General features: G+C 37.9%; 1 protein-coding gene across 11 annotated transcripts; it reads left to right on the top strand.

The window, feature by feature from the left end:
• Positions 1 to 30: 30 nt before the first annotated feature.
• On the top strand, positions 31 to 10,487 carry LOC112500399 (BTB/POZ domain-containing protein At1g04390). Of its 11 annotated transcripts, XM_025103889.1 has the most exons (14): positions 31 to 189; positions 716 to 839; positions 1,081 to 1,582; positions 1,656 to 1,789; positions 1,886 to 2,331; positions 2,493 to 3,587; positions 4,157 to 4,309; positions 4,422 to 5,027; positions 5,936 to 5,974; positions 6,050 to 6,094; positions 6,429 to 6,487; positions 6,692 to 7,033; positions 9,318 to 9,357; positions 10,047 to 10,465. In XM_025103889.1, exons 1-8 carry the CDS (start codon positions 83 to 85, stop codon positions 4,858 to 4,860), a joined length of 3,000 nt encoding a protein of 999 aa, XP_024959657.1. In that variant the 5' UTR covers positions 31 to 82; the 3' UTR covers positions 4,861 to 5,027; positions 5,936 to 5,974; positions 6,050 to 6,094; positions 6,429 to 6,487; positions 6,692 to 7,033; positions 9,318 to 9,357; positions 10,047 to 10,465. The 11 variants fall into 11 exon arrangements, with proteins under 11 accessions (XP_024959657.1, XP_024959661.1, XP_024959660.1 ...); XM_025103893.1 differs by having other exon boundaries at positions 2,493 to 3,116; positions 3,198 to 3,587; positions 4,422 to 6,094; XM_025103892.1 differs by having other exon boundaries at positions 4,422 to 4,809; positions 4,908 to 6,094.
• Positions 10,488 to 11,416: the final 929 nt, after the last annotated feature.

Here is an 11,416-nt window from a genome sequence, read left to right as displayed (position 1 = left end):
ACATCCAAAACCATAGAAAAAAAAGATAGAAATTTGAGGCGACTAGCTTGAATCGCAAACCAGAAGCAATCGGAAGGATAAAATGCGATCATCTTCAACAAAGCAGCTTGCAGAGAACAATCGAGGTTTGAACGGCCGATTCTTCACCCTCCATAGCCGTCTTTATAATGCTTTGGGCCTCGGTCTCAGGTTTCTTGACTTGTTCTTCCCTCTTTTAGTTCCATTTTTTTTACCAAACCCATGTGTAAAAATGATCAATTTCTCTTCTTAACTGAGGATTCAACATGTTTTTCGTTATGTTGGTCAAATCGTGTTTCGTCATCTTATGTCAATCATTTTGAAGAGGTTTTGAAATTTGCCAAGTGGGAAACTTTAGGGATTTTAGAGAAGAACGATCGGACTTGTGATTGTTTTATTCTGTTCGTAATGGGAAAAGGGCCACATATGCAGTGCTTTTCTGGAGTTTCTTTTATATGTGCTTCAATCCCAACTCAAAACATCTTCTTGAAAACTCTACATGATGGATTCTGAAAAACTCTCAAAAAGCTGTCGGTCTCATGTAAAACAGTTCTGATTGTTGTGATGCTGATGTAACAGAAGTTTGCATTAGCATTCCATTTACCTGGATCAATTTGTGGTTGCTGACTTGCCATGCCATTCTCTTACAAGATGAAATGCTGGAACTACTAATTCTTGTGCTTGTAATGAATCACAGAAATGATGAGGGAGGACGGAGATGGTGTTGTACGGATGTTGAGACACAGAGGCATGTTGTTCGCTCCATTGATGCTTTTCTCGATTGTATATCCAGTGACACATCACAACACCCTTTGATAAAGGTACTTACAGATCATTATCAATCTAGGTTAAGGACTATCCATCCATTTCTTAGGTACTTCAACAGAAAATATACTTATTGGTATTGATGTTAATAATTACCATTTGCCATCGCCTACCGCACTAGTTGTTATGACCATGATTTCAACAATTAGATGCAGGAATTCGATATCTGAACCAGGTCAGCAAGTTTATATTCTAATGCTTACATGTTTTTGTTTGGTCTTTTGTTCAAAATATCAGGAATCAGTTGCTGATATTGTTCCTGCATTGGGAACTACACTTCTTCAGAAAAATGAAGCAGTGATGAAGTTGGCTTCAAAGGTGTTTGTGAAAATGGTCAATGTTATACCTAATTCAATTATTGAATCTTGTGTATTGGATGTGGTCCATCCTGTATCATCTTCTTTGTCTTCCTGTCATGTACCAGTGGTTATTTCATGCTCCACTGCTTTGAATTTGATCCTGTCATATTTAAGTTCTAAGAGAGACAGAGAAGTATGGAAAGTCTTGGAGGAAACAGAGACAATTGATAATATCATCCACCATATACGGTGTGGTGGGAGCAAGCCAGCTGAGTTCTTCTTGGAGACAATCTCTCTTTTGAGTAAAATACTGTGGCGCTGGCCTTCCTCTAGATTTTGTGTTTGGAATGACGATGGGTTGCTGGAAGTATTAGGTTCTCTCAGCCTTGAGCCTATTCTCTCTGTGAGGGCTGCAGTTCTACAGTTGTATTCAACCATAGGTATTCAAAGTTTTTGTTAAGTGTTTGATTTTTTAGACTTGCTTTCTGAAGACTCCCTAATTTCGGGTACCAGCTTTATGTAGTAATGGAGCTAAGAAGCTTTTAGATAGTGGAAAACCCCCTTTAAGACTGATGGTGGAAAGCATGGATAGCTTGAACCCTAATTTCCTACAGCTGGCTGGATTTACACTGGCTGAATGTTTTGCGGTATTAGTCATCTTCTATCTTTTAATATAGTCCTGATTTTGTGTTATATTTAGTCATTACATGTATAAACTGTTGTGTATCACTCAATTGCTTCAGGCAAATGAAGAAGGGCGATTAAAAATGATTGAATCATATTGTGAGCCATTAGTCAAAGCCATCATACATGGATTGAGCAACTGGAGCTTGCATTCAGGGAAGCTTTCGAAAGACCAGATGTCCTTGATTAAGGGTGCATGTTGTGTGTCCAAGATCATTTGTTGGCCAGGGAAGCATCACAGTTACTTTTGGAAACTAGGAATCGAAAGTGTTCTCCTTAAGTTATTCATAGATGATTTCCACATCAAACTACTGTCCCATCAGTTTTTGTCATCAGAGGAACTGGAAGCCATAGCACGAGATTGTTTAAGTGCTAACTTTCTACCTGTACTCAAGCCTCATGTGTGGGATATTCTTGGAGGGCTTGCGGCAAATTGTGCAGAAGATTTCAATGTTCAGATGCTTAAGAGTGAACGTCACCTTAACTTCCTCATCACATGTGCGTGGTAATGTTCTTGGTCATCTTGAGATATATATATATATTATTGATTTTTCAAAAACAAGCCTATTTATAACAACCCCATTAAGATATGGTTGTTAATTTGAGACTCCAGCTTTGCTGCATGGTCCTGATATTTTAGGTTTGTTTTCTTATGCTTTTCGACAGTTTAGGCTTTGTGGATTCATTTCGTTCGACCCGTCAGAGTTGCCAAAATGCTGTAAATGAACCAGTATCTAGAGCCGTTCTGTTGATGATTTATTCCCCTTCCAAGTACATTGCATCCGAGGCCAAATCCGTACTATCTGGACTGTTGAAGCTAAACGCCAAGGAGGATATCAAGTACATATTGAATACCCTCAATGCTACATCATCGGGTATCTACTATCCAGTGTCTAATAATCTTCAAGTGATAAACCTGATAAGTCTGGCATGTTATTCGGGTCTACCTCAATATCGTAGGTATGTTTTGAAAAATCAAGGGATAAAGATATTGTTCTCTTTCGTACAAAACTTGTCAAGAAATCACGTCCATACAGAAAGGATGAATACGTCACTTCATTTTTGTGACCATAACATGAAGATGTGTTGCTATGAGTGCGAAGAAGATTGGCAAGGCGAAGAAATGTTTTTGCTTTTCGGTTTGTTGGGGCTGGCTGAATTGGTACACCATCTTGGTTCAATGAAAGGTCACGTTGACTGGTTTGTGAAGCAGTTTGAGTTCACCGAGGCTCAAATAATAACTAAAGTGCAGGAGATCTGCATCAACTCCTGTGCTTCTGGACCAAGATGGTATGGCTCTTATCTTCTTAGCTATTTTGGATTTTATGGCTTTCCATCAAAACTTGGCAATATGATTGGCAACGTTTTCAGTGAAGATGAACATACAAATTTGACGCTGATTCTTGCTAACCAGGAGCATGTTAATGCTCATGGTGTCATTGTAAGAGTTCGTTGTCCATCTCTCTTGCCTAGTAGGGAATTACCATTGGAAGCGAAAACTTCTACCGGTCATTTTGGAGGAAGAGAAGTTCGGCTCTCTGCCCATGTCAATCACCAAGCGTTACTGAAGTTGTTGGAATATGTATACTCAGGACATTTGAGGGCAGGAGAAGATCTTGTGAAGAGATTGAGAACATTGGCTAAGCATTGTAATTTGCAGCCCCTATTGCAAATGCTTTGCAGAAATCGTCCCAAATGGAGAACACCTGTTCCAAGCTTTGACCTTACCTCTGCTCTTGGACCAAATGGTTTCCATTTCTCGTAGGGATCTCTTCCTCTCAACTTAATTAGATCCATTTCTGGTTTATAATGTATATTATGTATTCCACCTGTTCCACAATTTTTGTCAGCTTCCCAAATTCTACAAATAGCCATGAATCATGTAAATAGTAGTGGTAGAATCAGATTTTGTTCCATGTAACTTCAGTTAAGAGATTTACTTGGAACAAAATAATAATACATAAAGTTGAATCTTATGGTGGAACAGTTGGAGTATTCAAGTGGGGACCCCTGATGTCATCCCCTTTCTCCTCCTCCATGCAATCTGACTGAACTTTGGTTTTGCATGGATAGTAAGGCTTAAACATCTTGTTATGCTGAAAATTTTAAGATCAGTTTGAGAGCTCCCACTGGCTTACAACCTGTGCATTAGATGATATGTGCTTAACTAGAATAAAGACATTTGTTTGTCAAGGCTACTTGACTGCTTTTGTATGTGGTGCTCCCAGATGATAGATTGACAGGGTTCTAGAGGCAAAGTGACCCAATCTTTTGCACTTGCTCGTCATAATCATATATTAGAGTCTAACACAATTTGTTCCCTATTGCAGGGACATCATCCTTGAAGCAAAGGGTGATAAATTTGAGGACTGGATGTGTGAAGCATGCTCTCTATTACAACCACACTTACATGCTCACAAGGTTATTTTGTGTGCAAGTTGTGACCACATGCGTGCTTTACTTTGTTCTGGGATGCAGGAAAGGTACTTAGAGATCTCTTACATTCATGGTTATATATGATATGAAAAAAAAATCCTTTGTGAAGTTAAATCTACTAGAATGTTTACTCATTCTGATATGTGATTCTTTTTACAGCCAGTCGGAGAGTATAAAGGTTGATCTTGGTTGGGAAGCATTGGTTAGACTAGTTAACTGGTTTTACTCTGGCAAGCTACTGCCAAAGCCCAAATATGGTTGTTTATGGCATAATTTAAACGAAAAAGAGAAATTTGATGAAGTGATTCCATATGTGGAGCTTTACTGCCTGTCAGATAGTTGGCTTCTCGAAGACCTTCACAAGGAATGCTCAAGAGTAATTGCAGCTTGCCTGGATTCGGTTAACATGGCAATCAAGATAATCCAAATTGCTGCTGTTTGCTTCCAGTGGGATTTGGTGGATTTGGCAGCCAAATTTATAGCCCCCCACTATCATCGTCTCCGTAATTCTGGAGATCTTCTTGAACTTCATGAAGAACTTGTGGATGTAATACGTGTTGCATCTGTTAGACTTTCTCAACGGAGTGATCATATATGATTTATAAGAAGTATATGTTGGCTGATGGTCAGTGTTCTTTATACCAGTTTGTTGATGACACACAAGTAACATAAAATGGAGGTCAAATGTTGGGGTATAATATAGAGGGACGAGGGGTGGTGTATGTAGATAAAAATGTTATAGTCGCAGGGTTGCCATATAGAGAGGTAAAGATTATAGAGTTTTCACCTTCTTTCTTTCTTAACTTTTTCTAAGGATTTTAAGGCTGCCCTTTGAATCACAACGGTTTACAAACAAATGTGCCAACTGAAACATATTACTAGGTGATCATTATTGGGAGATTTCAGTTTCTATGCTCCAATGTTACACTCTTCACTCCAATGTTGCACTCTCCCAAAAATATGTTTGTCTTCCACGAACTACCAAAATACCCCTCCTTTTGTAATTTATTTACTTTCCCTTCCTCTCATTTCCCATTTTTCATCAATTCTTTCCTCTCTCATTGCCTCTTTGTCAAGAATAATAGATCTGACTGTACTTGGTCTAGGTGGAGCTACACACAACATTCGTATCAAGTTTGAAAATTTTGTGATCTTTTCCGCATATTCTGACTGTAAACAACTTTGCCCGAACTGGGATCTGTTTGTGTAGATATTTGTTGCGATCTTTCAACATTACTTCCAATCTTGTCTTTTTGAAGTAAATAATATTTATACACGGCAAATGAACTCACGCAGCCACCTCACCTTTGGTGAGGTTTGAACTCGTGACCTCTTGAGAGGTATAACCCAGTTACCGCTAGGCCAAAGGCCCTTTTGTACTTCCAATCAAGTTCTTCTAAAAACAAATATACCTCTATATTTTGAAAAAGAGGTGAGGGAGAGAGACCAGTAAATTGCTCACTACATTTGAGAGACTGATAAATTGCTCAGGGAGGTGGCCGTAGATGTGGAGTTACACCTCTCATGCAAAATTTCCAACTGTTGATGCATATTGTACAGTAATGAAGCATCAACGTTAAAAAGGGGCTAGCCAAAAGGAGAAGGTTTTGCAAATATTTGAAGGGTGGAGTCATAGAGACTAGAGAGACTGACCAATTTGTCTTTTTCTGCAGGGTTAATATTACTAAGAACTTACAAAGCAATTTACGAAGGTTTTCATTACAAAGATATTTACAAAGCAATATACGAAGATATTTTCGGCACCGACGTCAAAATCATACTGACAGACATGCGGCCCTCTGGCGAGTCTGCAAGCTCCGAGAATTTGACATGTATATTGTTTGCCTTTTTACAACCAACTTTCCTTTCTGAATGCACAATACCCACCTTTGACTAATTAGCCAAGTGCAATTATATTGCTTTGCGAAGAATAACATAGCCTTAATTTGCAGTTATTGGTTGCGGCTCCTATGGTTTGCCATGAGAATATAAAATAATGTATGCTAGGTAGTAAAATTAACAAATCTTCCATTGGAAGGACTACCAAATTTAGATCATGCTTGATGCCGATGAAAACCAAGTTATTATAGTAAATTTTCAGCTGTATTAGTTGTTACAATACATAGATTAAATAGTAACTCAACATCTTTGTCATGGTTGATGCAGGGTTAAATATTACAATGGTCGTCTATTCAGACGGTTCAGAAGGATTTTACTGCAGACAGGTAAACTGGTGTACTAGATAAGAACTTGCATATAGTAAATTACTTAATAATGCATATTGTAAAGAGGAAAATGAACTTTCGATTTGGGCAAATATCGTGTTGCACCTAAGTGTTATAGATGGGAATACACCAACTATCTTTAGAAAGGAAACAAATTAAAAGCTGATAAACATTTTGCTAAAAAGTGGATCCACTCACTTGCAGGGATGGAAATCAGAGAAGTTAAACTCACAATGCAGTTTTATTGATGGTTAATATGTGCAGTGCACAAAACTACTGGAAGAGATCCTTGAGCAGTGAAAGGTCCAAAAACTCGTAGAACATGACCGATTCGGTTGGTAGATTTTATCAAGGTCATGTTTTCTTATGAACCTCCTGTTTAGCGGTCCGAGGCGTACGGCCCAACCAGCCTAACAGAGGCGCTGCTTTAGAGTCGTTTTCTCACTGCCTTGCCTTGAGGCATGCCTCGAGGCTCACATCTCAACCGAGCCTTAAAATCATGGCCATGGTTAGTGCCTTTTTGGTGATGGATACGTTTGGATCAAGGTATCTATTTTGGTAATGAAAATCTTAACCATTGTCAGCTAATAATGGATACTTATTTGGTTTCACGTGTTTTATTATTTTGTTACATAATGCATGTTGTTATACATGTTTTTTACTGTTAACTATAGGAATAAAATTAAAAGACAGGCTTGCATCAACTCTGTAGTCCACATTTTATATGTTAAGACTCAATATGTTTAACCGATTATGTACTATGCGGTTGATTCATTGCCAAGCTTTTTTTAGAACATTGGATTGTAAAAGAGAAAAATAGCAGTTATATGCTCAGTTGTTAAATAGAATTGCCGAGAGTAGTTGGGATTTAGTTTATGATATTTTCGATGAGAAGGACTTGATGGAGGTGTGTTTACAAATCCACCCAAACAAGCCCAGTACGTCCCACTGAAGGTGGGTTCTTGAAAAGGGAGCTGAGATGTACACAAGCTCGATCTCTGCCCACAAGAGTAAGGCCACTGTTTCTGTGAAGACCCCCAACTTGTGCATAGTGTGGAAAGAAAGTAAGAAATTTCAAAAAAGAATAACTTGCTAACAAGAAAGGCAGTGCTAACATTTGAAAAACGAGTTGGAAGTAAGCAATCAAATATCAAATAGACAAATAAACAAGACATACAAACAAAAGCAGGTACACAGAAAAACAAGGTAGGGAGGACTACCAACCCCTGGTCTAACCTAGGATTCAGGGGGTTTAACGTCGATTTTACTAATCCTACCCCTAATCTCTACCCTTACAGATCCGTGCCACCAGTCTATGCAAGCTACACAGACCCCACTTCTAGTCTGCTACACTAATCTTCGTCTACAAGGCCTCTATCAGAGGTAATTTTCTCAGAAATAGCTAAAACCGTTATGTTTAACCTCAACTACTCATCCCAAGTCCTCCTCAGCCTGCCCCTCCCCTCCCCTTCACTCCCTCCTCCTCACGTATTCTACCCTCCTCACCGGAGCCCTCCTGTGTCTCCTACAAACATGACGCAAACCGCCACCATAGACCTTGTTGGGAATCCTGTCAAACATGGTCCCCTCCACAGACCCATCTAAGCATCCTCATGTTTGCAACCTCCAACTTCCAATCATGGGTCTTGTCTTCCAACATTCCGACCCATACAAGATAGCTGGTCTGATGAGTACCTAGTAAAATTTGCAATTCAGTTCTTTCGGGACCTTGTCACATAGTAACCTCATGGCAACCCTCCAATTTAGCCACCCTGTTTGTATGTGATGTGTTATATCATCCTCAACCTAATCCCCTTCGGAGACTAATTGAAGGACTTTGAGAAGAGTGTTGTAGAGTGCCATTCACCAAGAGTAACAATATGACATGTTGAAGGAATTGAGAGAAGAATATGGTGGAAGGCCAACCATGGCGCCATTCACCAAGACAGTAACAATGTGACATACTTGAGGATAATAGGCTTGAAGATTTGGTTCTACTTCAGAATTACATCCATGCTAACTTAGGTTGCCTTAGGGGCTGTTTGGTTGGTTTACCATCAAGCTCTTTTTGGTAAAGCTATCTGTGTGGATTGTGAAGGTTTTGTTTGAAAGAGTTTTTTCGTAGATAGAAGTGTGTACTTTAATTGGGAGGGACAGGTTTTGAAAAAACTTGGCTTCTGCATATAGCTCCCCCTTAATAGCTTACTGAATAAGCCACTTTCTTTATCATTAAGCCACCACCAAACAGTCATGTATAGCTGAACGAATAAGCAGTGAGTCTCATTAAGCTCATTAAGCTGCTAACAAACAGACCCTTAGTTATGGATGTTAATCAAAAATACACATGGAGTGCATGTTGCGTACAATTTGTTGGCAACAAGCTTAAGCTGTTTGATGGTGTGTCCAATTATTATCTAGCTACAACATTGTTATTTACGTCTAGTCATATTGAGGTGCATCACTATGAACACAAAAATAGAGTGCATACCGCATTGATAACTTAAGGGAGGGGGGAGTGGAAAACTTTGAGACCTTAACCTTGCTAAACCTGAGCTCTAATATCATATTAAGTTACCAACCCAACTAAGAGCTTAAGCTCATAGAGATGTCAGTCATGTTAGATTGAACAATAAGATTAGAAGTTCAAAGCAAAGATTTAAAAATGATACCTTCCACTCAAGCAGGGTTTCTTTTGCAGTTGGTGTTTAAAGAACATGTGTACTTGTATCCTAATTGATCTCTTAAATTGTTTTTTCTTCTTATTTTGTGTTTGTGTGCTTGTGATCAATATGTATGGTGGTGTAACCTGATATTGTCATTTATATTCCAGGGTCTGATGACAAGACTTTTGTGAGCAAGTATATTTCAAGGTGCTCACGCTTTTCTATTTCTTGTTTGCATCCTTTTTATTGCATGTCTTATGGTTTTAAGGAAATTTCTACTTCTATAACAAATTAAAAGTTATTTAGTACATATGGTTTTTGTTCTGACTTCACTTTTGTGGTCTTGCGTGTCGTTTGTGATGCATAGCAAGTTTGTTTGTCAATATCGTGTAAAATGGAGCAAAGTCTTTGCTTAGTTGTTGTGACATTTAGACTCAAAAAGATGTCATTGTCAAAGGAAGACTCTAAATAAGTGAACCCCATAAGACGGTCTTGAACAAATAAGTAGGGTCATATGGTCCATGTCATTTTACTCGAGGCGTCTACCATGGCAAATGTTCTCACTCTACATTGGAGTGAGAATCTACAACTTGTGTTTTGCTCTTTCATGAAATGATGTCACCCCACACAACCACCATTAATCGATAGCTGTGGACTTACAGATAATGGGGTTCTGCTGACCACCCACCCAAGATATGATCACTGGTGGTTTTGGCCTTCTCACATGAGATTTTCTGTTTTAACAACAAATTAGCATGACAGACATGGAGAGGTTTCTGCATTTTAGATTTGAAGTTGCATTTGCCCATTATTGCTGAAACAGTGTAATGTAGTATTTACAATTCTTTTCTTTTTGTGATCAGATTTCTAATCTTGTCTACAATCTTTCATGACAGATATTTAATGCTTTAGTAGATGGTCGGATGATTCATGTGGATTTCAGTCAAAGTGTTTGAACATTGTGAAATCCCAACTCAAGGTTTGCATATTGACGATAACAAGACGGATTTTATAGGTATGGCATGATGGTGGAAAGAAGCGAGGACTGGAGTGACAGATGAAATGAAGCAAAATCTGGTAAGAGATATAAAGACTCGAGGGGAGATGATGGGTATAAGGGTAAAAAACAGCCTGAGATATGATATGATATGATGATGATATGATATGATATGATGATAGCGTAGGGATGGTATCATGGTAAGAATGGTTAATTTTGATTCCATGAGAGAAGATGGTATATAAATAGGCCTCTGTTTTTCTTGAAATATTTAGTTTTACAAATGTTTTTCTTGAAATATTTCAGTTTTAATTGCTCGGTGATGATTTCTAGTTTCAATTCATATTATTGTGTTTTTCGTTGTTTCTCTGTCATTCTTGACTTCGGGAATATATGTTAAAAGCTTAACGAGACTTACAACTTATTCAATCAGTTATACATCACTGTTTGGTAATACTTAATGATATCGAAAGTGGCTTAATCAATAACCTTATAGGAGCTTTATGCAGGTAAAAAAAGTCATAACCTACACAGTCTAACTAATCAACTGAGACAGCATCAAGCGTGAAGGATTTAATGGAAAATCAACCAACATATGATTTAAATCAGCATTCGGTTATGGTAATTGGGAAAGGGATTGTTATTTGCACCGCATTAGAAATGTAAAAATGAGTTTTGATGTTGACGTGTACAAGAAGGGGTGCATTTAGGGTAATTAGCCAAGCCTATCTATATATATAGAGAGGTTGGTTATTATATAACCCTTTACATTTGTACAATGAATACAACTTAATCTCAACCGTCCATTTAATTTGATGAATATATGATTTCATATAAGTTTTGATTATTTTCTAATATAAAGTATTAATCATAATTAATGAACTTTATTCATCTTCCATAAATATTCAAATCATAATAAATGAACTTTCATCATTTCCACAAATATTTCAATTTATTAGGTTGCATCGGTTGTACAAATACGATGGGTTGCATTTGAAACAATATCTCTTTCTTTCTCTATTAAACAAAAGATACATTGTGATACCTAATCATATATAAGATGCATAGTGATACCAATGTGTTACATCTTCGATCGACCACACAAACGACATCAATGTGATACCCAAGCACATATATAATGCATTGTGATACCATTGTAGTATCACCGGAGGACGGTGGCCGGAGAGAGAAGAGAGGAGGGAGGAAAGTTGTAAAATACCAAAAATATCCTTGCATTAAAATTTTAATTCAAAATTGCCAAAATTATAA

Source organism: Cynara cardunculus (assembly GCF_001531365.2).
Source record: "Cynara cardunculus var. scolymus isolate 2C chromosome LG 17, CcrdV1, whole genome shotgun sequence".
Classification (NCBI taxonomy): domain Eukaryota; kingdom Viridiplantae; phylum Streptophyta; class Magnoliopsida; order Asterales; family Asteraceae; genus Cynara; species Cynara cardunculus.
The sequence above is the reverse complement of the archived record's forward strand: the minus strand, read 5'-3'. Positions and strand labels throughout refer to the sequence as shown.

Bases quoted from the DNA above. Each gene is read 5' to 3' on its own strand.
- LOC112500399 (XM_025103887.1), top strand. From the start codon at position 83: ATGCGATCATCTTCAACAAAGCAGCTTGCAGAGAACAATCGAGGTTTG. The intron at 190-715 runs GTTTCTTGACTT...AATGAATCACAG, and splicing joins GCTTTGGGCCTCGGTCTCAG to AAATGATGAGGGAGGACGGA. The intron at 2,332-2,492 runs GTAATGTTCTTG...GCTTTTCGACAG, and splicing joins TTCCTCATCACATGTGCGTG to TTTAGGCTTTGTGGATTCAT.